Source organism: Rhinatrema bivittatum, chromosome 6 (assembly GCF_901001135.1).
Source record: "Rhinatrema bivittatum chromosome 6, aRhiBiv1.1, whole genome shotgun sequence".
NCBI classification, from domain to species: domain Eukaryota; kingdom Metazoa; phylum Chordata; class Amphibia; order Gymnophiona; family Rhinatrematidae; genus Rhinatrema; species Rhinatrema bivittatum.
This window is the reverse complement of record NC_042620.1, coordinates 203512266-203540117: the sequence shown is the minus strand read 5'-3', so window position 1 is coordinate 203540117 and position 27852 is coordinate 203512266. Positions and strand designations below refer to the sequence as shown.

The window sequence follows — 27852 nt, the reverse complement described above, 5'->3', positions numbered from 1 at the left end:
CTCACCACCGACGCTTCCAACCTCGGATGGGAAGCCCACGTGGCTGATCTGCAGATACAAGGATCTTGGTCTCCAGAGGAAGTCAAACAACAAATAAATTTCCTGGAACTTCGAGCAATCAGATATTTATTTATTTATTTATTTTTAATTTTTATATACCAGTGTTCCTGTATAAAATACATATCGCACCGGTTTACAGAGAACTGAACTGTTGCCTCAGGGGCGGATACATTGAAACAGTAATTGAAAACTGATATGCTCTCAGGGCATTTCAGGATCACCTCTCAAATCAAGTCATCCTGATTCAAATGGACAACCAGGTGGCAATGTGGTACATCAACAAGCAGGGAGGCACGGGCTCCTTCCTTCTGTGTCAGGAAGCTGCGCAGATTTGGGCGGAAGCTCTCTCCCATTCGATGTACCTCAGGGCCACCTACTTGCCGGGAGTGGACAATGTGCTGGCAGACAAGCTGAGTCGCGTCTTTCAACCGCACGAGTGGTCTCTCAGCCCCTCGGTAGCGAACTCCATCTTCCAACAATGGGGATATCCTCGGATAGACCTCTTTGCATCCTCACAAAACCACAAAGTGGAGAACTACTGCTCTCTCATTCGCAGCAATCACTCTCAACCCAGAGATGCATTCTCCCTCTCATGGGCAACCAGACTGCTTTATGCATTCCCTCCACTTCCTCTTCTCTCGAAGACTCTCGTGAAGTTACGACAGGACAAGGGAACCATGATCCTGATAGCACCTCACTGGCCACACCAAGTGTGGTTTCCAATACTTCAGGATCTCTCCATCTGCAGGCACATTCCCTTGGGAAAGGACCCGCTTCTGATCACTCAAAACGACGGGTGCCTACGCCATCCCAATCTTCAAGCCTTGTCCCTGTCGGCATCGATGTTGAAATGTTAATCCTTCAGCCACGTAACCTTTCTGAACCAGTTTCCCGTGTCTTGATTGCTTCATGGAAGCCTTCCAGGAGAAAAGCTTACTCTTACAAATGGAAAAGGTTCACGTCATGGTGCTCTTCTCAGTCCCTTGACCCCTTTTCCTGTCCAATCCCAAAGTTTCTGGACTATCTCTGGCATCTATCAGAGTCAGGTCTTAGGATTTCTTCCATCAGAATGCATGTCAGTGCAGTAGCTGCCTTCCATAAAGGTGTCGGGGATGTCCCTATATCAGTACAACCCCTTGTAACACAATTTTTGAAGGGCTTGCTCCACATCAAGCCTCCACTACGTCCTCCAGCCCCTTCTTGGGACCTTAATCTCATTCTGGGTCGGATCATAAAACCACCATTCGAGCCTCTTCACTCTTGTGACCTTCGATATCTCACATGGAAAGTGATTTTCCTTTTGGCTATCACTTCAGCTCGCAGAGTTAGTGAATTACAGGCCCTAGTTACCTATCCGCCTTACACTAAACTTCTGCAGGACCGGGCGGTACTCCGCACTCACCCTAAATTCTTACCTAAGGTAATTTCGAATTTTCATCTCAATCAATCCATCATAATACCTACCTTTTTTCCCAGGCCCCATGCCAATTCAGGAGAACAGGCTCTGCATACTCGACTGTAAACGGGCTCTAGCATTCTACCTCGACTGTACAGCTACCCACATGGAAAGCACTCAATTGTTCATCTCTTTCCACCCTAACAAATTGGGGAAGCCTGTGGGTAAGCAGACTTTCCCCTCCTGGTTGGCGGACTGCATATCCTTCTGCTATCAGTAAGTGGGCATTCCATTTCAAGACCGTGTTAAAGCACACTCTGTGAGGGCCATGGCGACTTCACTAGCACGCCTACGATCGGTGCCTCTTCCTGACATTTGCAGGGCTGCCACCTGGAGTTCTCTCCACAACTTTGCAGCCCACTATTGCTTGGACAAAGCCAGAAGACAAGATTCCATCTTCGGCCAGTCTGTCCTTCGTAACCTCTTTACAACGTGACATACCAACACCCTTCCGCCTGCCCGGTGGGGTTCAGGATGCCCTCTACCAAATTCCACCCCAGTTGTTGTGCCTGTTGCACACCTTTGGGTACATTTGGTGCATGTTCGGACATCCTCAGCTCGATACTCACCCATATGTGAGGACTACCATCCTGCTTGTCCTGTGAGAAAGCAAATGTTGCTTACCTGTAACAGGTATTCTCACAGGACAGCAGGATGTTAGTCCTCATGAAACCCACCCGTCGCCCCGCGGTGTTGGGTTCGTAACGTTTTATTATTTTATTTTTCGTCTCTGCCTGTAGCTTTTAAATAAGACTGAAGGGCGACCCCTGCTGGCTGCAGGGTTAGTGCCAGGCTGGGCATGCCCAGTACGGGCCAATCAAAGTTCTGGAAACTTTGACAGAAGTTTTCCGTGATTGGGCTCCATCCTGTTGATGTCACCCATATGTGAGGACTAACATCCTGCTGTCCTGTGAGAACACCTGTTACAGGTACGCAACATTTGTGTAAATGGCTTTTGAAAATTGCTGCAATAGTATGTGACATTATCATGCATATAATTCTTTGAAAATTGAACAGAAAGCTGATTGGGAGAAAGACGTATGGATTGAGCTTGAAGAGCACCTTTGGGAGTTTCTGGTGGATTGCTGAGAATTCCCTATCCACCTTGATAGTAGAAAACAGTTATAAGATTGTATTCCAATGATATTTGATACTTATCTAACTACACAGGATTTTTCCTACAATTGCTGATATGTGCTGGCACCAGTATGTGGAATGGGGGCACTTTTATCCTCATTGGGGTGCACGAAGGTCCAGACCTTTTGGAGAGTTGTGATAGACTTTGTGGTAGAATTGAAAAATATAATAGTACCTAGGAATCCCAAAACCTTTCTTCTATCTCTGTCTCTGAATAATTGGCCAATGAAAAAGATAAAAGTTACTTGTGCAAATAGTCTTTGCTGGAAGTTGTGAAATAGCTTATTGGAGGGAGAGCATTTACTCCGCCTTTATTATCCCTCAGAAAGCGCGTTTGGAATGTGTGTTATATGGGTAAGCTGAGTGCTTTATTTAAAGATTCAGTATCTGTATTTATGTCTGCATGGGAACCATATATGGAGTGGTGTAAAATCACCAGCCAAATTTCCCACTCTGATTTCAGCTTATTTGAGTCCCAGATAGCATATGGCTTTGCTGTTGATATGTGGGGAGGGGGTAGGGCATTGGGGTGGGTTGGAATTCTGTAAGGGGGGGTGAAAAAGGAAAATCTAGTGAACTGTTTATTAAGCTGTGTTGGGTCTTGTAGTTCTTTCTATGAAGTGCTACTGATTTTGATAATGTATAAGTTGATGAAACAGATAAGTATGGGAAAATAAGAGTCGAGGCTTGCTGGGCAGACTAGATGGGCCGATTGGTCTTTTTCTGCTGTCATTTCTATGTTTCTATAATATTGTTGATGCTGATGGTTCAATAAAAGTTAAATTGAAAAGAAGTGCCTGTAAGGTAAAAATTGTTCTCACAGGACAAGCAGGATGGTAGTCCTCACAAATGGGTGACATCGAGGATGGAGCCCACCACGGAAAACTTCTGTCAAAGTTTAACAGAACTTTGACTGGCCCCTACTGGGCATGCCCAGCAAGGCACTGACCCTGCAGCCAGCAGGGGTCTCCCTTCAGTCTTCTTTTTTCCGCGCAGCAGTTGCCACGCGGTGAAAGGAGCTCTCTAACCACGTTCCTGACAGGAATTTGGAAGTTCATTTCCGAAGAAAATTTGCCCCTCAGGGGTCTCCCTTCGACAAATTTTTTACTCATCTTACGGAACCCGGTAAGTTTTTTGCCTTTTCCATCGACTACCATCGATTTTGGCCCTCGAGGCCCGTTGGCACTTACCGATCCCCAGCCTAAATTTTGGCTTCCAGCCATGGCAACGGGGTTCCGTCGTTGTCCGGATTGCACCCGGACTATGTCCATCACAGACCCCCACAGGGTTTGTGTAATGTGTTTGGGTAGTGAGCATGATGTCCTGACTTGCACCAAATGTGCCTTAATGACACCCAAGGGTCGCAAAGCCAGGATGGAGAAGATGGGGCTCCTCTTCCATGCACCCACCCCAACGCCATCGATAGCATCGACGTCATCGGAACCGGCACCGTCGAAGTTGTACCATCATCGTCAACCCTCCGGTGACCGTCCGCCATCGATCGCTTCTCGGCCGTCGACTCCCGTCCCTTCCCCGGATGGGCGAGGGGATCGGAAAGAAAAGCATCGCCATCGACGGCACAAGTCTCGGCCTGTCGAGGATCCACAGCCATCGACCTCCGCTCAAGCCGAGCCACCGACAAAGAAGCCGCGAACAGACCGGACACCCTCCACGTCTCGTTCGCCGGCATCGAGGAAACCCTCACCCTCTCGGGGTGTGGGGGCCGTGATCCCACCGGTTACGGTGGTCCCTCCGGCCCTGCCTCAGCCTCCCTTTCCCGTCGAGCCGGGTATGGTTACCCCTGGTCTCCGGGCAGAACTGGACCGGCTGGTCCAGGAGGCCATCGAGAAAGCGATGAAGAAATTACAACCTCCATCGGCACCGTCTCCGGCACCGGTTCCAGTGCCGCCCCCGGCACCGACGCCGGCGCCGACTTCGCCACCGAGGAGGGAACCGACCACCGAGCCGTTGGTGCAAGCTCTAGCACCACTACTACGCTGCATGGAGGCACTTATGACGGCCCTTCCATCGGTGATTCCAGTACCATCGACAACACCACCGTCTCCAACTGGTTTCTCATCGGCAGGAGAAACACCGTTTCGAATTCCCCCTTCCGGGGTAGTTCCATCGGTACCTTCTGGTATATCTCCACCGATTTATCCTTCGGCTCCATCGATTCCGTGCCAGGCACCGATTCCATCGGCAGCACCGAAGCCATCGATGCCATTTCTGGTTCCACCTACCGCACCGATTCCACCTAGGTTTCCATCGATGCCTTTAGAGCCTCAGCCAGGTCCATCAGGGCTACAAGCCCCACATGATCCCTACGATACCTGGGGTGATGATGATGATACATCTTCTGACACAGATTTGCCTTCGCCACCATCTCCTACAGAGAGTAGAAAAAGATCTCCTCCTGAGGATCTATCTTTCATTAACTTTGTGAAAGAGATGTCAGAAGTTGTACCGTTTCAGCTCCAATCTGAAGCCGATGACAGACACCAGATGATGGAATTACTTCAATTTCTGGATGCTCCAAAAATCATCGCTTCCATCCCTATACACCAGGTGTTTTTGGATCTGCTAAAGAAAAACTGGGAATCTCCTTCATCGGTGTCACCAGTTAACAAGAAAGCTGACTCCACATACCTTGTCCAGTCAGCACCAGGTTTCCAAAAACCTCAACTGGATCATCGCTCTGTTGTGGTTGAGTCCGCGCAGAAGAAGGCCAAGCGTCTTAAGCCACACTCTTCTACCCCACCTACCAGGGACAACAAATTCCTAGATAGTGTAGGACGGAAAGTGTATCATGGAGCTATGTTGATTTCACGCATAGCTTCATATCAACTCTACATTACTCAATACAACAGAGCCATCCTTAAGCAGATGCAAGACTATGCTGACACGTTGCCGGACCAATACCAACCGCAGCTTCAAGCCCTTCTTCACAAGGGATTTGAGGCAGGGAAGCACGAGATTAGGACTGCCTACGACATATTCGATACTTCCACGAAGGTTTCAGCCACAGCCATCTCAGCCAGACGTTGGGCTTGGTTAAAGTCATCCAACCTTCGCCCAGAGGTCCAAGATCGTCTTGCTGATTTACCCTGCTTAGGCGACAATTTGTTTGGAGAGCAAATTCAACAGATTGTGGCGGAGTTAAAAGACCACCATGAGACGTTGAAACAACTCTCATCTGTTCCACCTGAGGTGTCCTCCAAGCAACCGCAAAAGAAGGACTCTAAGAAGTCGTTCTTTCGACCACGTCGCTACTACCCTCCGTCAACTAGGGCTCGTCCTGCACGGTCCTCTAACAGGCCTCAGCCTCGTCAGCCGAGAAAACAAAGACCTACTGTAGCCCCACCTCCTGGGCCTGCGGCGGGCCTTTGACTTCCCTGTATTGAGCACATGCCAACTCCCTCTTCCACACATCCCTGTGGGAGGTCGGCTGTACCATTTCTTACATCATTGGAAACAGATCACCTCAGATCAGTGGGTGCTAGCAATTATCGCACAGGGTTACCACCTCAACTTCATAACACTTCCGCCAGACTCCCCGCCCCTTCAGGCATGGAGTCTAACCAGCCATTTGACTCAATTACAACAAGAAGTATCCCTTCCAGTACAATCAAATGCTATAGAACCCGTCCCTCCTTGTCAACAAGGGAAAGGATTCTATTCCAGATACTTCCTAATACCAAAGAAATCAGGGGGGCTACGTCCAATTCTGGACCTTCGGGCCCTCAACAAGTATCTGCAAAAAGAAAAGTTCAAGATGGTAACCCTGGGCGCCTTGCTCCCTCTGTTGCAAAAGGGGGATTGGCTGTGCTCTCTCGACCTCAAGGACGCTTATACCCACATTGCGATAACACAATCTCATCGCAAGTATCTGCGTTTTCTGATAGGCCACGACCATTATCAATACCAGGTACTGCCTTTCGGGCTGGCATCTGCTCCACGAGTATTTACCAAATGTCTCGTAGTGGCAGCAGCATTTCTCAGGAAGGAAGATGTCCACGTCTACCCCTATCTGGACGATTGGCTAATCAGGGCCTCCACCCCTCAAATTGCACAATCCTCCCTAAAGTTGACAATTCACACACTCCTCTCCTTAGGGTTTCTTGTCAATTACAAGAAATCTTGCTTGGTCCCATCTCAGACCTTATCCTTCATTGGAGCAGACTTGGACACCTTACAGGCAAAAGCCTACCTTCCACTTCAACGAGTCCAAACTCTCATGTCCTTAGCTCGCCAGCTCCAGTCTCAACACACTGCCACAGCTCGCCAATTCCTCATCCTCCTAGGACACATGGCATCCTCGGTTCAAGTCACTCCCTTGACCCGACTAGCCATGAGAGTAACACAATGGACTCTGCGACACCAATGGATTCAGGCTCTTCAGCCTCTGTCCTCCATCGTCACAGTTACACAAGCGCTACGCCTCTCTTTAACCTGGTGGACGACTCAAGTCAACCTCCTTCAGGGCTTACCCTTTCTCCAACCAGATCCACAGGTAATCCTCACCACCGATGCTTCCCATATCGGCTGGGGGGCCCATGTGGACGACTTACAAACCCAAGGGTTATGGTCACCAGAGGAAGCCGATCACCAGATAAATTTCTTGGAACTTCGAGCAATCCGCTACGCGCTCAGAACTTTCAAAGATCATCTATCGAGTCAGATTATCTTAATTCAGACAGACAACCAGGTGGCCATGTGGTACATAAACAAGCAGGGAGGCACAGGCTCCTTCCTTCTGTGTCAGGAAGCTGCGCAGATTTGGGCAGAAGCCCTCTCCCATTCCATGTACCTCAGGGCCACTTACTTACCGGGAGTAGACAATGTATTGGCAGACCAGCTGAGCCGTGTCTTCAAACCACACGAGTGGTCACTCGATCCTCTAGTAGTGACCTCTCTGTTTCACAAGTGGGGTTTTCCCCGCATAGACCTCTTTGCGTCCCCTCAGAACCACAAAGTGGACGATTACTGTTCTCTCATTCGCAGCCAGCACTCTCGGCCCAGGGATGCCTTCTCCATCAAGTGGACGACAGGTCTGCTTTATGCATTCCCTCCACTTCCGCTTCTGTCAAGGACTCTCGTGAAGCTTCGCCAGGACGGAGGAACCATGATCCTGATAGCACCCCACTGGCCACGCCAAGTGTGGTTTCCCATACTCCAGGATCTCTCCATCCGCAAGCACATCCCTCTGGGAACGGATCCGCATCTGCTCACTCAAAACGACGGATGCCTCCTCCATCCCAACCTCCAAGCCTTGTCCCTGACGGCATGGATGTTGAAAGGTTAGTCCTTCAGCCTTTCAACCTTTCAGATTCGGTTTCTCGTGTCCTGATAGCTTCACGAAAGCCCTCCACCAGAAGATCATATTCATATAAATGGAAAAGGTATACATCATGGTGCACTTCTCAGTCCCTTGATCCCCTTTCCTGTCCAATCTCTAAGTTCTTGGACTATTTATTGCACCTTTCAGAATCCGGTCTAAAGACCTCTTCCATTAGGATGCATGTCAGTGCGGTAGCCGCCTTCCATAAAGGTATAGAGGGTGTCCCTATTTCAGTACAACCCCTGGTGACACGCTTTCTTAAAGGCTTGCTCCATCTGAAGCCACCCTTACGTCCTCCGGCCCCCTCTTGGGACCTTAATCTGGTTCTTGGTCGTCTAATGAAACCACCCTTCGAACCTCTGCACTCCTGTGAATTGAAGTATCTCACATGGAAAGTATTATTCCTGTTGGCCATTACTTCAGCTCGCAGGGTTAGTGAGTTACAGGCCTTAGTCACCTATCCGCCTTACACTAAACTCCTGCAAGACAGGGCGGTACTCCGCACTCACCCTAAATTTTTACCTAAGGTAGTTTCTGAGTTTCATATTAATCAATCCATCATACTACCTATCTTTTTTCCCAGGCCCCACTCCAACTCCGGGGAACAGACTCTGCATACCCTAGACTGCAAACGGGCTCTAGCTTTTTATCTAGACCGTACAGTTGCTCACAGGAAGGGCACTCAATTGTTTGTCTCCTTCCATCCTAACAAGTTAGGACAACCTGTGGGTAAGCAGGCTCTTTCCTCCTGGTTGGCGGACTGCATTTCTTTTTGCTATCAGCAAGCTGGCATTCCTTTTCAAGACCGTGTAAAAGCACACTCTGTGAGGGCCATGGCGACTTCAGTGGCACACCTTCGATCGGTGCCGCTTCCTGACATCTGTAAAGCTGCAACCTGGAGTTCTCTCCATACCTTTGCAGCCCACTATTGTTTGGACAAAGCTGGAAGACAGGACTCCATCTTCGGCCAATCTGTCTTGCGTAACCTTTTTCCAACTTGATGTACCAACACCCTTCCACCTTCCCGGTAGGGTGCGGATGCCCTTTACCAAATTCCACCCCAGTTGTTGTGCCTGTTGCACATCGTTGGGTACATTTGGTGCAGGTCAGGACATCCTCAGCTCGGTACTCACCCATTTGTGAGGACTACCATCCTGCTTGTCCTGTGAGAAAGCAAATGTTGCTTACCTGATGTAACAGGTGTTCTCACAGGACAGCAGGATGTTAGTCCTCACGAAACCCGCCCGCCACCCCGCGGTGTTGGGTTCGTTTTAGTTTTTACTTTTTTAGGCACTGCCTGTAGCTTTGAAAATCAGACTGAAGGGAGACCCCTGCTGGCTGCAGGGTCAGTGCCTTGCTGGGCATGCCCAGTAGGGGCCAGTCAAAGTTCTGTTAAACTTTGACAGAAGTTTTCCGTGGTGGGCTCCATCCTCGATGTCACCCATTTGTGAGGACTAACATCCTGCTGTCCTGTGAGAACACCTGTTACATCAGGTAAGCAACATTTGCTACTTCATTATATCTATACTATCAGCGGTATACAGCACTGCAATAGATAATTGCCTGGTTGTATTGTGTCTGCACCAAGTCTAAAGTTGAGCAGTGCTTAATGGATGAATAAGAAGATTGAATTGAGGTATCCATGTTCTCAACTATGTACTCTGCTAACAGAGTATAACTAAAAATTCTTAAATCCTGCATCTTCAGAATTGGAATACACAAGGCTACTAAGAGCAAAACTAATTTTTGGGTCCCAGAAATTTTTTTTTTTACATATATTTCTTTCCACCCTATCTAGATTAGCTTAGAGGTCCATATTCAATAAATTTAGGTGAGTAAATTTGGCTTTTACCTATATAAATATGACCTTTTTATATACTTCCCCTTTGTCCAGGTATTTTATCTATACAAATGAAGTTACTCAAACAAAAAAAGGGGCAGGGCTGGAGGTGTGCTGCTATCTATATTGAGCACTATCCAACTAAATTTGTGTAGAAAAGTCAGTCCACACAAATAGCAGATAATTTTACTCAAATATTCAGTGGAATACTTATCCGAATAAATTCTGCTGAGTATCTGGGTAACTCACATGCTTTACAGGTTTTTGAATAGGGATTTCTCATTGATTGTTTTTCTGGGCCCTGATGAACTGCACCGGTTTATCATCACATCTTCTCTAAGGCTTTATATTTTACCCTTTAGTTGGTTTGCTCTTCTGATAACTATCAGCTCAGTCAGAGCTCATCTGTGAATACTGAAGGAGGCAACAGCACTGATCAGAATAAAAAGAAAGGTAAGTTATAAGGACTTGGATTTAGCAGCAGTTATTAGAAGAAAGTCTTCTTTTTTGTGCTACTCGCAAGATATTTTGGCATCTAAAAGCCATCAGTCCCTAGTGCAATGGTTCTCAGCTTGGTTTTCAGGCACTTTTTCCCTGCCCATCTAGTTCAGGATTTAGGATATCCACAGTGAATATGCATGAGATGTCTGTATACATTGGTTTTAAGAGAGAGCTTGATTTTTGCAAATTTATCTAATAATTTTCAGAATGGATATTCTGAAAACCAAACCTATTGAGCATGAAGACTAGACTGACAAACCATGGCACTAGTGACAGTGAGATGTTTTACATTCCAAAAACTAATTGGTGAGAGGCACAGTTTTCAGAAGGTTTTTCAATAGGTAAACTCCTCCTGAAAATTCCCCCCTCCAGTGTTAGAGTAAGTATACATGCTGTCCACAGCACTTTAATGTTTCCCTGCAGGGAAAAGTGGTATCACTGGAGCAGTTCCCACAACGTATGTACAGAAAGTTTTTTTATTAACTCCCCACACGTATTTCCTGGTGAGGAGAATGCACCTACGAATCCTTTGGGTACATTTGTACTGGTGGTCCCTGACAGGCCTGAGATTGTCAAAAGTAAATTTCATAAGGAATTTCCTTTTGAAAATTAGCTTGCAGGTAGTGTGAAAATTACCCCATATACCATCTTAAAATGAATATTTTCCCTGAATTTCTGTTATGTCAAATATTGTCAGTATGTGTATGCAATTGTATGTTGATTTGGAATAATAAATTCCATAAATTAGGGTATACTAAACAAACTGCCTTCCAAGGAACAGGTGGGTTGGCAACCCTAGATTCCAAATTGTATTACTGGATAACTCAACTTCCAGGAGAATTTTTGAAATGTTAAGAAAATATATAAACAGTTATTTGAAATCATCTCCATTAGTGAAGATTTTTCTAATGGTTGTTTAGTATAGAATTGGGCCTGTGCACTAAAGCTGGTGCTAAAAAATGTGTGTGTGCTAAAAATGTAATGTGTACTGTAAAATATCACAAGGAGGGTCATTTTTTAAATGGGTGGGTAGGGGTAAATTCTGCATGTAACTTCGAAAATTCGTAAGTAAATACCCTGCTATATGCACAAATTTACCCACAAAAAGTTACAATCACTAGGGTTTTCTGGACTCCGCCAGAGCTTTTTTTCTGTGTTGACACTGGCAGATGACATTTCCCACTTGTGTAGCTGATTATTCTGCTGTCTACAGAGAACAGCCATTACAGGTAAGCCCTCAGTTTTGCATGTGGTAATGTAAGGATTATTTCGTTCCCTTATTACTTATTTTTTCCTTTGTTTAACTCTAGGGGGAATTTGGCAACTCTGTTTATAAAACCTGGATGAGCATGTGTAGAGAGTGTTGTGGTTGTTTCTTTGGTTTTGGAGAGTAAGGAGGAGATTTTTGGTAGTCCCCACAGCCTGTTCCAGAGGAGATAGCACCTTGTCCTGATTGCCAGTTACCTCACAGACCTGGGAGATGGATAGTCCTAGAAGAAGAAAGAGTGTGTTTGAACTTTTTGGAGAGAGTTTTATTTTTCTTGACCTGCTCCAGCTCAGAAAGTCACCCCTGTCCGAAGGGAATAGGATAGGGTGCTACCTTGACCTTCTTCCAGTCTAAAAAGGGGGGGGGGGGGGGAATTGAGTTGCCCAGAAGAGAAAAGTGAGAGAGATGAGTTTTGTTTTCCTTTTTTTTTTTGATAGGAGGAATCTTTTACCACCAAATTCCTTCCCACTTAAGGAATGATTTTGACTTGTCCTGTTACCAGGAAGGGACAATGATTCTGAATTGAGGCTCTGAGAAAGATCAAGGCACTTGGATTTTTTTGTTTTTCTGGTATCAAGACATTATTGCAATTCTTTTGTGATTTGGACTCTGATCAAGTTTTCCTGAGTTACAGTAAAAATGTATTATTTAAATACCACTTCAAGTGCTAGCCTGCTTCTTTCAAGTCTACTGAAGTACCTGTCAAGATAATGAGTGAGTACAGTTGTGAGAGTGATTGAAAAGAAGTGGAGAGACTGTTCAAGTATCCCCACTCCTGTGAGCATAGGTCCCTGGAGGCTTGTCCTCCTCCCTGCCGGAATAACCCCGGCACCTTGGTGGCCAACAGACTTTGTCTATAGAAGGAAGAATCAGAGGTCTTGGAAGATAAGATTGGCCCCCAGGGACTGTTGAGTATCCCTATATTCTGGGAATCACCTGAAGAGGAGGTTACATACAAATTTTAGCACATACCAACTAGGGATGTGAATCGTTTTTTGACGATTTAAAATATCGTCCGATATTTTTTAAATCGTCATTAATCGTTAAAGAGAGCGATACAATAGAAATTCCACCGATTTATCGTGAAAAAATCGTTAATCGGGTTAGTGCACACTAATGGGAGTTAGGACACAACCTAAAAACCCACCCCAACCCTTTAAAACCGCTCCCTTAGCCTCCACCACCCTCCCGACCCCCCCCCCCCCAAAACATTTTAAAATTACCTGGTGGTCCAGCGGGGGTCCCGGGAGCGTCCTCTCGCGCTCGGGCTGTCGGCTGATAAACAAAAAACCCACCCCGACCCTTTAAAACCGCTCCCTTAGCCTCCACCACCCTCCCGACCCCCCCAAAAACATTTTAAAATTACCTGGTGGTCCAGTGGGCCTTGGGAGCGATCTCCCGCTCTCGGGCCGTCGGCTGCCACTAATAAAAATGGCGCCGATGGCCCTTTGCCCTTACCATGTGACAGGGTAACCGTGCCATTGGCCAGCCCCTGTCACATGGTAGGAGCACTGGACGGCCAGCACCATTTTTAAAGATGGCGCCGGCCATCTCGGGGCCCACTGGACCACCAGGTAATTTAAAACATTTTTTGGGGGGTCAGGAAGGTGGTGGAGGCTAAGGGAGCGGTTTTAAAGGGTCGGGGTGGGTTTTTTGTTTATCGGCCGACAGCCCGAGCACGAGAGAACACTCCCGGGACCCCCGCTGGACCACCAGGTAATTTTAAAACATATTTTGGGGGGGGGGGGGTCGGGAGGGTGGTGGAGGCTAAGGGAGCAGTTTTAAAGGGTCGGGGTGGGTTTTTTGTTTATCGGATCAAGTGCAGCCGATTAAAAAAAACAAACCGATCGGGCCAGATGAAACAAAATGCACGATTTGAATCGGAACTGGAACCGAACCGATTCCGGTTCCGATTCACATCTATAATACCAACTAACATTTTGGGGAACCAGTTTAGTATGCATCTCAGTTTTTGTGCACATTAAATGGCCTTACTGTGTACATTAAGCTTTAGTGCACAGGCATCTTATTCAGTAATATACTATGTATATTTACACTTTGATATGGCACAGTCCTGACTTACCTAAGTGATCTTTTCTAAATTTTATTGCAGAAAACAGATCTGTTATTTTGGAACAGCAAATAGATAAAAAAAGTGAGTGCTTATTTCTCTCAATTGTGCAAAATTCTAAAATTCACAACCGATAAGTTTTTAAATCTTCAGATATAATGTTTTCAGTTTATGACAATTGGGCATTAGTTTTATTTGATGATAAGCAAATCACACAGAGGGACATACTATGTGTGCCAAGCAGATCAATTCCCAAAACATTTTAGAATAACTTTGCAAACCTTGTCTAGGCATGAACAGGATTTTTATAGTTTAAAACCCCACAGCTCCGCAGTTTTATTTTATCTGCTGTTGCCAGTGAATATCTCACAGATGTTCCACAGTTAACACAAAAGAAATGTTTTTCTCCAAGGACAAGCAGGATGGTAGTCCTCACACATATGTTTCATCATCAGAAGGAGCCCGGCACAGAAAACTTTTGTCAAAGTTTTGACTGACACACTATCCACGCGTCCACGCGGGATCTCTCTTCACTCTGTCTTTTTTCATGAAGCTGAAGCCTCGTGGCTTTGGAGCTCATGTTTTTTTGCTGTGGAAAACAATCTTCTTCTATTTCCCGAGTCTTGTCGGTCCCTGTGTGATTTTTCCGGGTTTTTTCTCAGTTTTGGTAAGTTTCTCTCGCAGGTTGTGGTTGATTACCGATGGTGTCGCCACCCAGTGGCCACCAGGCATCGACCTTGCACCACATGTTTTTTCCCATGGCATCATCTGGCTTTTGCTGTTTCCCCCAGTACTCCTGGGCCATGTCCATCCAGACCCCCATGAGGTCTGTGTCCTGTGCCTGGGGGCATTGCATGATGTCTGTGGCTGCGACCTTTGTGCCCAGATAACTCCCAAGGGTCGTTGGGCACGCCTGGATAAAAGGAGAATTTGTTCAGCGCCAAGAAATCAAAGCCGTCAACATAAGCGTCTGGGATTTTGACACCGCAGAGTATGGAGATCTCAGTTAAAACCCCTCGGTATCCTCTCCGCTACCAGGTCCCAGTCCTGAAATAGGGGCAGGGGACCATCCAAGATTCCTCGCGTTCCAGGTTGGGTTCCTCTCCATCTCCCTGAGCTCTGGGAAGGGATCGGGTTGAGCACTGGGAAAAGTCCAAGAAGCACCGTCACTGGTCTTCATCGTCAAAGGCCTCAGACACTGAAAGGCACCAACATCGTCCATGCCTCCCCTGAAGCAATTTCAGGCTGAGGACATCATACTTTCCAAACAGCCCAAGGAACGTTGGTGATCCCCAGTGATATCGGTGAAGGGTTTGGTGTGTCGTCCCCCCCCCCCCCCAATGGTTCTGGGGGTGATCCAATTCTGCCGCCTCCTCCTCAAGCTGTCCTGTTCTCAGCAGCCTTTGAGGAGGAGTTAGAGAGATGTGTGCAGCTGTTGGTCGGCCGGGCCCTGCAGGGCTATCGAGCCTCAGGTTCCACCAGGACCGCCACCACTACAGGAGCCAACTCCAACAGTGCTTGCACCTCTGTTGGAGCAGCTGGACCTGCTGCTTGGTGTCTTACCGATGCAGCCAGCCCCGATGCCTTGAGTCCCTTTTTTATCGAAGGATGCATCGCTGCTGCCGTCACCAGTGCCTATCCTGGTGAGTGATTCCTCTGATGAGAAAGGTCCATTGGGATCGACGGCGCCCCAACCATGCTTGACACCCCAGCTGATGCTTGCCCCCCAGGGGTCTTCGGACCCGATGCTATCAGAACCACCAATTCACCTGGTGCTCCCGGTGCCTATGGGGCTGTCAGTGCTGATGCGCCCCTGGGTTCCACCGGTGCCTTCGGTGCCTACACTAGTTCCTCTGATGCCCCGAGACCATCAGGGTCTTGGCATAAAGCCTCACTGGGGGCCCATCTCCAGTGTTTCCAGGCATTCAGAGTGAGGAGGATGCCCCCTACAATCCCTGGGTGGGAGAGACACCCGTTTCCTCAACGGAATATTCTGAAGACGTTCCTTCTGAACCTTTTCCACCGGAGGAGAAGCATAAGTTCCTGCCAGAGGATTTGACCTTTGCTGGATTTGTAAAGGCCATGGCAGAGTCAGTGCCTTTCCAGCTTTTAACAGAGAAGGATTCTAGGCACAAAATGATAGAGGTCCTTCAATTCATTGACGCTCCTAAGGAAGTGGTGGCTGTGCCAGTACACGATATCTTCAAGGAGCTAGTAGTCCAACTCTGGGAACATCCCATCTTCATTCCACCTTTGAACTGGAAGACTGACGCTGTTTATCTGGTCTAACCCAGACTGACGCTGTTTATCTGGTCTAACTGGTGTGGAAGTTTATCAACTTCCACACCAGTTGGTGGTGGTGGAATCTGCCTTAAAGAAGGCAAAGCAGCTATGAGCTTATGCTTCAGCTCCTCCTGGTCATGAGCACAGATCCCTAAACGTCTCAGAAGACAAGTTTTCCAGGGCTCTATGTTGGCAGCTAGGATTGCCTCTTATCAGCTTTATATGAGCCAATACTCCAGAAATCTCTGAAAGCAAGTCCAGGATTTGGTGGAACACCTCCCACAACAGTTTCAGGATGATTTCCAGAAGATAATTCAACAGGGCCTGGAATGTGACAAACACGAAGTCCGCTCTGCGTATGATGTTTGAGACCACAATGAGAGTTGCGGCAGCCAATATTGGGGCTCATCGCATGGACTGGCTTCGCGCTTCTGATCTCCGACCTGAAGAACAGGATCGTCTAGCAGATCTACCCTGTCCCGGGGAGAATCTCTTTGGGGACAAAATTAAGGAGGCGGTAGCACAGCTGAAAGACTATCACAAAACCCTTCAACAGCTATCGGCTAGCACCTGGATTGTAAAGTCACAGAGATTATCATCCCAATCATGCATTGGTGATAATCAACCCACTCCTCCACACTCCGAGGCAGCAGGTATTAATGTTCTCCATAATGATTAAGCATAATGATTGCTTAATGATCCTCAAGCATATCTCAGTAGATATTATAAACACTTGGCCCAAGATGTGTCCTGATGAGTGGGTGGCGCCTATTTTTAAGGCTGGACACCTTCTGCCTAATTGGCAGGTGTAGGTTTAATTATTTTTAATTATATGTGCACAAATCAGCAGGCGCTCACATGTTCCACATGAATTTTAATTGCCTACATGCTCAATGCTTATGCATGTGGATCAGCCCCACCTGTGTGCATATAATCTACCTGTGAATCTGTGTAAATTATCCTGCCTACAAAAGAATCTTTTGCCCATTCCCTGTCCTACTTGCACCATGTCACAGGAATGTGGAGCAATAAGCAAGAAGCCCACTCTCCTACCAGCCAAGGTGGATATGCTGGTTGAGCATGTAATGTGGGTCCAGAATCTGCTGTATGGTCCCCAGTCCAAGAGAGTGGGGGTGTACAGAAAGCAGCAGGTCTGGAAGGAGGATCCAGCATGCCATTAACTCTGTGTACCACCACAACTGCAGCATTGGGGAGCTGATGCACAAGTGGTGTGACTTGAGGTGGCAGGTGAAGCAGAAGCAGGCCAGGATGGTTGCTGAGGGACAAGGCAGCCACATTACCTTCACCCCATCTAAGCAGCTGGCCTTAGTACCTTATTTGAAACAAGTGAGGGAGGAGTTGGCCCCCTAAACACCATAGAACCTTTACGGCATAATACAGTTTGGATACCTAATAGTCTTTTTCTAGATTGTACTTTATCATAAACATGGTTACTGTTACTTTACACACTAGTGCACATATGTTAGCTGAAACACTAAAAAGCATCCTTGCTTAATGGAAATACAGGCTTTATGTATAGGCTGTAGACAGTAAAGCAGTCTACTGATATCTATCATGTACTTTTTCTGTGAGACAGTAAATGCTTCTTAAAACTAATGAGCCAGTCATCATTTTGCTCCCCTATGGTATAAATAAACATTAATGGTTAGATGTTTACCTATCAGTATGCACACAGTATAAACTAAAAAGCAGTTTGCTGTCATCTCCTGATTCACCACACAGGACAGGTCTCTGGAACAGCTGAAACATTCCAGGACTGGCTGTTCTCCACATACAGCAAGAAAGACACCCTAGACAATTTGTATGCTGGTGCTCAGAATAATTTATTTTGCATGGGAAAGCGTTCTGTGCTATTTGTGAGGTGTTAGAAGGTATGCTGTCAGTAATAATACAACTGCATTTTTCTAAATACAGGAAAGCAAAGTATAAGCTAAACTTTATGTTGCATAGGCTGTATCTTAAATAGTATATGGAATGTTCTTTGTTGAGGCTATCTCTTCTGTCACTTTCCCCATCTAAGTTCCCCAAGGGGTACTAAATTTATGTGGGTAGAAAGTGAATCTTCTATACCAAAGGCAGAGGTGACATCTGGTGTGTGTGTGTATGTGTTTTTTATCCCAGGACAAGCAGGATGCTAGTCCTCACATATGGGTGACATCAGTAATGGAGCCCTATGTACGGCAAACTTCTTTAAAAGTTTCTATGAAACTTTTGACTGGCACCAGAGTGCCTACTGAGCATGCCCAGCATGCCATGATATTCCCTGCCACAGGGGTCTCCCTTCAGTCTTCTTTTTTCCGCGAAGCAGTTAGCCTCGCGGTCTCTAGGAGTCCTGTGGAAATTCTCCACAACTTTAACTTTGAAAAAAGTTTAGAAAACTTCAGCCGCAAAGGGTCTCCCTTTAGTAAACACCGTCGTGGTAAGATTTTGAATTTTCGCGGTTCCGTTCCGTTTTTTGACAGCTTTGGTCCCTGGTCATTGGCCGTCGATGGCTGTTCAGCCCCAAAATGGCTTCAGGTTTCAAAAAGTGCCCCAAGTGCACCAGGAACATGTCCATTACGGACCCTCACCAGGATTGTGTCCTCTGTCTTGGTGAATCCCATGATGTTAAGAATTGTCCCTTATGTGCAACCATGACATCAAAGGGCCGTCGTCTCCGACTAGAAAAAATGGAGCAATTGTTTAAAATACAGCTTTTATCAGCTCCATCTACTTCAACACAATCGTCTCCGGCTGGGTCGATTTGAAAAGTCGTGTTGAAAAAGCATCTACCAGGTGAGTCAGGAGATGCTCCTTTTTCCTCCCCCTCTCCATCGTCCAGGGCATCGACATCGGGTAGTGAAAAAGCCCGCGAAAAGGAAAAGCATCGCCATCGCAGGCCGCATGCGGCATCTACTGCCTCGATTCCCGGTGAGCCATCGATGGAAGGCGGTACAACAGCTAAGAAACCTCGGCTTCAGGATCAGGCTTCGGAGCCATCGACAGGGCGATCCCCGCCGATTCCGGCGCAGGGAACCGTACCTCCTCAGGGCCCTGAGGAGGTACCGGCATCGCCATTACCGCCTCCCCCCATGGGTGCTCTGTTTTCACCATCCATGCGGGCGGAACTTGATGTATATATACGTCAAGCGGTCAGAGACGCATTCATCGAGGCGATGCTACGACCTCAGCCTTCTACGCCAGCGATGCCATCCACACCGATTCCGATGACATCGCCCGTTCCAGCACCGGTACCCTCGATGCCGATTCCGGCCGTACCATCACCACAACCATCGATGCCGCCGGTTCCTGCGCATGGACTACCGATGCCATCGATTCCCATTCGGCCACCGGCACCGATACCACCATCGATGCCTGGTCAAGAATCTTCCATTTTTCAACCATTAATGGATAAATTAGATACACTAATTCAAGTTTTTTCTACTTCACCTCAGGGTTTGGATTCAGATACACTTCCAGAACCAGTACCTGCTCCATCAGGTGTTATCCCACCTATGAGACCACATACACCACTATCTGAGGTTCCTTTTAAACCTCTTAGACCATCAGGTCATCCACTGGATACTGGTACTGACACGGGGGACGATATCTCATCTGAGGAAGATCTCTTATCTGAACCTTCACCACCAGAAGACAGAAGGAAATCACCCCCATCATCAAAGAGATGTCTGATACTATTCCATTCTCGCTTCTTTCTGAAATAGACTCTAGGCAGAAGACCTTGGAGGTCCTTCAGTTCGTGGATCCTCCTAAGGAGATACTAGCTATTCCAGTGCACGAAGTCCTGCAAGAGCTAATGTACCGGATGTGGGAGCACCCTGGCTCTGTGGCAGCAGTTAACAAAAGAGCTGATGCCACATATCTCGTCCAACCCATTCCAGGGTTTCAAAAATCTCAGCTGCCACACCAATCTGTAGTGGTTGAATCAGCCCAGAAAAAGGCTAAGAGGCTGAAACAACATGCTTCCACACCTCCAGGCAAAGACAGTCATTTCCTAGACAGTTTAGGAAGAAAGATCTTCCAAGGAGCAATGCTGGTCTCACGGATAAACTCCTATCAGTTATTCATGAACCAGTATCAGCGTGACCTGTGGAAACAGGTTGAAGCTCTTTCTCAACAACTTCCAGACCAGTTTCAAGAGGGTTTCTTCCGTCTCGTGCATAAAGGCCTAGAAGCAGGCAAGCACGAGGTGAGAGCCACTTATGATTGCTTCGAGATGGCCTCCCGTTTATCAGCCTCCGGTATCACAGCTCGGAGATGGGCCTGGTTAAAATCCTCTGAACTAAGGCCAGAAGTGCAGGAAAGGTTGGCAGATCTACCTTGTCTAGGTGAAAACCTTTTTGGAGACAAGGTCAAGGAGGCAGTGGTGACCATAAAAGACCACACAGAAACCCTAAAGCAATTGTCTCAACTTCCTCAGGAGACACATCAAACTTCTAGGAGGCCTCCTAGAAGAGAAGTGAGAAAACCTTATTATCGCCCTCGACGATACTACCCTCCTGCTACCAGAGCGAGACAACCACGCCCTACTCAGCGTTCTCAGGTTAGACAGAGGCCTGCTAGGCCCCAGCAGCCTGCGCCAACTGCATCCACATCAGGCTTTTGAAAACCACCCAGAGAGCAGAAGCCCTTCTCGAAATCCTCTTCCACACATACCAGTCGGAGGTCGAATAGCTTATTACCATCAAACTTGGACCTCCATCACAACAGATCAATGGGTACTTTCAATTACAGCTCAAGGGTACCGCTTGGATTTCCTCACTGTACCAAACGAAAATCCTTTTTCATCTTGGACAGTGACTCATCACTCCACAATCCTGCAAGCAGAATTGTCCACCCTTCTGAGAGCCAGGGCCATAGAACCAGTTCCCAGGCCTCATTGGGGCAGAGGATTCTACTCCCGATATTTCCTCATTCCAAAGAAAACCGGGGGCCTACGTCCTATCCTGGACCTCAGAAGTCTCAACAAATTTCTAAAGAAAGAAAAATTCAGGATGGTATCTTAGGCACCATGCTACCTCTTCTTCAAAAAGGAGATTGGCTCTGCTCTCTGGATCTTCAAGACGCTTACGCTCACATTCCCATTTTTCCTCCTCATCGACAGTACCTGCGATTTCTGGTGGAAGGTCAACACTTCCAATACCGAGTGCTACCATTCAGCCTAGCCTCAGCACCTCAAGTGTTCACAAAGGGGTAGATTTTCAGACGAGCGCGAACAGCCTACTTTTGTTTGCGCTCCAGGCGCAAACAAAAGTACGCTGGATTTTAGTAGATACGCGCGTAGTCGCGCGTATCGGCTAAAATCCTGGATCGGCGCGCGCAAGGCTATCGATTTCGTATAGCCTGCGCGCGCCGAGCCGCGCAGCCTACCCCCGTTCCCTCCTAGGCCGCTCCGAAATCGGAGCGGCCTAGAAGGGAACTTTCCTTTGCCCTCCCCTCACCTTCCCCTCCCTTCCCCTACTAACCCACCCGCCCGGCCCTGTCTAAACCCCCATCCTACCTTTGTCGGGGGATTTACGCCTCCCGGAGGGATTTACGCCTCCCGGAGGGAGGCGTAAATCCCCGCGCGCGAGCGGGACTCCTGCGCGCCGGGCCGCAACCTGGGGGCGGTTACGGAGGGCGCGGCCACGCCCCCGGGCCGTAGCCACGCCCCCATACCCGCCCCCAAAACGCTGCCGACACGCTCCCGAAACGCCGCGACGACCGGGCCCGGCCCCCGACACGCCCCCCTCCGAGAACCCCGGGACTTACGCGAGTCCCGGGGCTCTGCGCGCGCCGGGAGGCCTATGTAAAATAGGCTTCCCGGCGCGCAGGGCCCTGCTCGCGTAAATCCGCCCGGTTTTGGGCGGATTTACGCGAGCAGGGCTCTGAAAATCCGCCCCATAGTGTCTTGCAATAGCGGTGGCACATCTTCACAAACAAAGAGTGCATGTATTTCCTTACTTAGACGACTGGCTCATCAGAAGTCAAACACAAAGCGGAGCTCTCACTTCTCTCCAGCTCACAATAAAGTTGCTTCACTCCTTGGGATTTCTCATCAATTACGAAAAATCCCATCTCACACCATCTCACCAGTTGCAGTTCATAGGTGCAGATCTCAACACCATCACAGCAAAAGCTTTTCTTCCAAGAGACCGTGCTCAAACGCTCGTTCTCCTAGCGCACTCTATTCGCAATCAGTCTCGAGTTACAGCTCATCAGTGCCTCACCCTACTCGGACACATGGCCTCAACAGTTCACGTCACTCCCATGGCCAGACTGACCATGCGACTAATGCAATGGACACTCAAAGATCAATGGATTCAAGCCATTCAACCATTGTCCACTCCCATTCAGATAACACAAGATCTGAAATCTTCCCTTCTCTGGTGGACATCAACGATCAACTTGCTCAAAGGCCTACCCTTCCAGCAACCAGTTCCACAAGTGACTTTAACTACAGATGCGTCCACCTTGGGTTGGGGAGCACACATTGGTCATCTAAAGACACAGGGCACGTGGACAAAACAAGAAGCCTACTTTCAAATAAACTTCCTGGAGCTTCGAGCTATACGCTATGTACTACATGCGTTCAAGGACTGCCTTTCACACAAGACTGTTCTGATCCAAACAGACAACACAGTAGCCATGTGGTACATCAACAAACAAGGGGGAACAGGTTCCTACCTCCTTTGTCAAGAAGCAGCTCAAATTTGGGACTGGGCCCTAGCACACTCAATTCTTCTACAGGCCACCTACCTAGCGGGCATCCACAACACAGTAGCGGATCGCCTCAGCCATCACTTCCAACTACACGAGTGGTCTCTAGACCCAGCGCTAGCAGCCAAGATATTTCAACGCTGGGGTCAACCAACCATAGATCTCTTTGCATCCCATCTGAACTACAAAGTGAACAATTACTGCTCTCTCCTCTGGCAGCAGAACAGCTTGCCAAAGGACGCCTTTGCTCGCCATTGGAATTCAGGCCTGTTATATGCGTATCCACCGATACCGCTCATAACCAAAACGCTAGTAAAACTACAACAGGATAAGGAGACCATGATACTCATAGCCCCATACTGGCCTCAACAAGTATGGTTCCCCACACTTCTAGATCTCTCAGTCAGGGATCCAATTCGCCTGGGAGTAGCTCCCAATCTCATAACTCAGGAACAGGGTCAGCTACGCCATCCCAACCTTCAATCCCTGTCCCTGACAGCATGGATGTTGAAAGCTTGATCTTACAACCACTCAACCTTCCAACCACTATATCTCAAGTGCTGATAGCATCACGTAAACCTTCCACTAGAAAGAATTATTCCTACAAATGGAAACGGTTTACTTTGTGGTGCACTTAGAAAGCACTAGATCCTTTCACTTGCCCCACTACCTCACTACTAGATTACCTATACCATCTCTCAGACTCTGGTCTTAAGACTTCATCTGTAAGAGTACATTTGAGTGCAATCTCAGCTTATCATAACAAGCTGGGAGACACACCTATCTCTACACAGCCTCTCGTCAGTAAATTCATGAGAGGCCTAAATCACATTAAATCTCCAGTTCATTCCCCAAGCATACAATGGGACCTGAACGTACTATTAACCAGGCTTATGCGTTCTCCATTTGAACCCATAGATACCTGTGACCTTAAATATCTTACTTGGAAAACTGTATTCCTCATAGCCATTACATCAGCTAGAAGGGTCAGTGAACTACAAGCTTTGGTCACATATGAACCTTTTACAAAGTTCCTACATGACAGGGTGGTCCTCCATACTCATCCAAAATTTCTTCCAAAAGTAGTTACGGAATTCCACCTCAATCAATCTATAGTTTTACCAACATTCTTTCCAAGGCCTCACTCTCACCAGGGTGAAAGAGCCTTACATACCTTGGACTATAAGCGTGCACTGTCTTTCTATTTAAACCGCACTACAGTCCAAAGAAAATCCAGTCAACTATTTTTATCCTATGATCCAAACAAACCTGGTAAACCAGTGGGTAAACATACTTTGTCAAATTGGCTAGCAGATTGCATACAATTTTGTTACGAAAAAGCAGGCCTTACTCTTCAAGGGCGAGTAAAAGCACACTCAATCAGAGCGCTGTCGACCTCAGTAGCGCACCTTCGCTCTGTACCTATTCTGGACATTTGTAAAGCAGCAACATGGAGTTCTCTTCATACTTTTGCAGCTCACTACTGTTTAGACAAAGAAGGAAGACAAGATTTAGCATATGGACAGTCTGTCTTAAAGAACTTGGTTCCAGTATAACCCCAACTCCTTCTACATCCAACCTGCTGTGATTTTCGGCTGATTCATTTCAACAACAATACTTCACTGTTGCTTCACCTTAAAATGACTCAGCCTCTAGCTTGCTAATCACCCATATGTGAGGACTAGCATCCTGCTTGTCCTGGGATAAAGCAAAATTGCTTACCTTGTAATGGGTGTTATCCCAGGACAGCAGGATGTAGTCCTCACGAAACCCACCTGCCACCCCGCGGAGTTGGGTCCGATATGTTTTATTATTTTATTTTTGGGCTAACGCTAATTGCTACAAAACAAGATTGAAGGGAGACCCCTGTGGCAGGGAATATCATGGCATGCTGGGCATGCTCAGTCGGCACTCTGGTGCCAGTCAAAAGTTTCATAGAAACTTTTAAAGAAGTTTTCCATACATAGGGCTCCATTACTGATGTCACCCATATGTGAGGACTACATCCTGCTGTCCTGGGATAACACCCATTACAAGGTAAGCAATTTTGCTTTCCAATAGCTCTATGGGAAAGCACCCTTACAAAGGAGCCCGGAATAACTGGATGGGTGCTGAAAACAAAAGTGTCTAAAAGGTGTGTCCATATACATGCAGGGCCCCCAAATTTCACAAAGTCAGGATGTTATGGTTTTCTATCTCCCAATGATGAATTCCTCAAGGCAGGGGCTAGGGAAATGTTTATCCTCCATGGGGTGGGCTGGGATCACCTAACAGTGACTGTATCCACTACCACAGTACCTGGGCTCCACAGTGAATCCCAAAGTCCATCCTGGCTGTGTCCTGTGTCCCAGCAGTGGAAACTCCATTAGGGATGTCCTGGTTACTTTCTCTGTTTCTCCTTTTCACTCCTCTTCAAAAGATAGGGCAGTGTCTCCGTATCAGTGCTAGACTGAGGACAAAACATGTAGAGCACACTGAAACTGCTCCATCTTTTTTGAAAATTAAAATACCTGACTACTATGCAGCCTGGATTAGCCTGGCCTTCTGCCTCAGGGACACCTACATCCAGTCTATTTCAGGGGAGGGGCAGTATAGAAAGGTATGTCCCTTTATAGCTCTGTACCCAAGGACTAGGAACTAGGGCCATCTAGTGGAGACTACAGGGGAAATAAACCAATGGAAAACACACATAGAATGACATAGTTTGACATTTACCTACTCCATTTGGAATTGAGCCTGCTAAGAGCATCCTGGTCCTGCACCTAGAGGGCCACAAAGGCTGTACTGCCATGTGTGGGTAATGCATGACACTTCGAATAAAGAGGAAGAGGGAGGCCCTGAGGTGCAGCAACAGCCCATGGAGGAGGAGAAGGAGCAGTAACTGGAGGAAGAGGAGCAGGAAGACTCAATGCCTGGTAGGGGTGTGCATTCGTTTCCTACGTATTGGTAATCCGCAACATATAGGGCCATATTCGTTGTATTCGTGGGAAAGTGAAACGTATCGCGATTCCCCACGAATACAACGAATCTTCGATGAATTATTCGGCCGTCTAAAGGAGTGAATTTAAACAAACCCCCCACCCTCCTGACCCCCCCAAGACTTATCAAAACTCCCTGGTGGTCCAGTGGGTGTCCGGGAACGACCTCCTGCACTCGGGCCGACGGCTGCCAGTAATCAAAATGGCGCCAATAGCCTTTGCCCTCACTATGTCACAGGGGCTACCGGTGCCATTGGTCAGCCCCGTCACATGGTAGGAGCACAAGACGGCGCCAGCCATCCATTGCCCCTACCATGTGACAGGGGCCGACTAATGGCACCGGTAGCCCCTGTGACATAGTACGGTCAAAGGCTATTGGCGCCATTTTGAATGCCGGAAGCCGAGGGTGTGAGTGCAGGAGATGGCTCCCGAACCCCCCGCTGGACCACCAGGGAGTTTTGGTAAGTCTTGGGGGGGGGGGGGTCAGGAGGATGGGGGGGTTGGAAATTCAATTTTAGCTGGGAAACGAATAAGAATTAATGCATGAACGTATCGGGGGCCCCCTTGCCAAATGCAACGTATCTGCCCCCCGACAAATACGAATCCCGAATGCAACGTATGGCGTCCCTCTGCACATCCCTAATGCCTGGTCTGCTAAAGGGTCGCCCACAGGACAGCAGTTTGTCTGACCAGGGGCAAGACCCTGAACCACAAATGGTGACCAGTCTGGCAGAGAGGCTGTTAATATAGCAAAGCGGTAGCCTCTTGGAGGAGATCCATGGCCTGCAGGAAGCACAAGGTGTGACACCATCTGGGAGGAAACACAAGGCCTCTGAGACCACTAGGGAGAAAGCACAGGAGATTCAGCAGGTGATATGAGCCCTTTGCCGGGCAACAGAGGATCAAACTGCAGTGTGGAGGGAGATGCTTCAGAGGAGGACCCACTTCCAGCTGCAGCCACCAGTGGTTCAATGGCATTTCATGGGGCCCTGGATGCAGTACCCTCCAACTTATGGTGTACCATTCCCATGGATGAGACATCCCAATGCTGAACGTCCCCCTGTGCCCCAGCCACCTGCACCTCAGCTTGTACCACCTTTTGCCAGGTTGCCACCTCACCAGGCACCGTGCCTGCCTGCACCACCCCTACCTGCACCAGCTGTCATACTGCCACGATCACAGCCAGTACTGCCTCCAGCTGAACCTTCCTGCAACCATGAATTTAAACTGCCACAAGATCCTTTGCCCTCTGAGGGCGGAGTAAACAGTGGCAGAACTTCATTGTGCAAGAGCTCCTGGTGGCAGCCTGTTTCCTGAAGCAAGAAAGAGGACAGCCAAGGAAGCCATAATTTATTTTTTTATTTATTTTGGTGCACTTTTTTTGTCAATAAATTCACATTCACCTTCTGAAATGTCTTTCAATCAGGCTGTACAATAAATCAGTCACATAATCTTGATCTTTGCTTTGAAAGTGCATATTCAGTATCATTGACTTCACCCACTTGTTTGTCTGTTACAGTTAAGCAACTTTGCTGTTTGGCCACTAGAAAACAGTTTTCCTGCTAATGTCTAAGGATTTCACCAAAATGTATTCATTTTTAACTGATAAAAGGTTTTAAATACCTAGATTCCCAGAATAATGAAGAACTGAATGAATCATGGTTTGATGCCAAAGAAAACCAGACAGCAATGGATCTCTCAGATACAACTGAAGGGAATGCGAAAGAATCAACCCCACAAACAACAATTTCTTCTTTAGCAGGTGAGCAACAAAATAGCTTGTTTCTGAAGACTATTGTTACCAATGCACATTTAGCCTGCAAAACAATGATGTGAAAGGTTGCTGGGTTCTTAAGTGCCATGTAAATTTTCTTTCTAATTTTTTTCTTCAAGTTTCATTTCTTTCCCATTCCTTATGATTTGCTTCAAATTTTCCCTTGACTACTATAAGAATCTTACAATTTCTTTTCTATTTATTCCAATAGAAGTCAAGACTGATAGGTACTCTGTCTCAAAGAATATAGGCATGCAATTTTCAAACTGTCCACATTGAGGGACAGATTGTGCACACTTTTTATCTGCGGGCTTTATACAAATTTTCAAAGTGAAAGTATGTGTTGTCAGAGATCATGGAACAATTTTAAATCTGTGTTGCTGAAAACTATGTGGTACTTTTCTACCTTCCATTTCTCTAGCTA

The 27852-nt window shown here is 47.4% G+C and overlaps 1 protein-coding gene across 1 annotated transcript in view; it reads left to right on the top strand.

Annotated features, from left to right (window-relative positions):
* LOC115093946 (RNA-binding protein 44-like) overlaps positions 1-27852 on the top strand; it is a 318590-nt gene that overhangs the window by 150544 nt on the left and 140194 nt on the right. The window contains exons 4-6 of the mRNA XM_029606425.1: positions 10197-10287; positions 13716-13757; positions 27282-27416. Of these exons, the coding sequence (XP_029462285.1) occupies positions 10197-10287; positions 13716-13757; positions 27282-27416 (268 nt within the window). The remainder of the gene's footprint in view (positions 1-10196; positions 10288-13715; positions 13758-27281; positions 27417-27852) is intronic.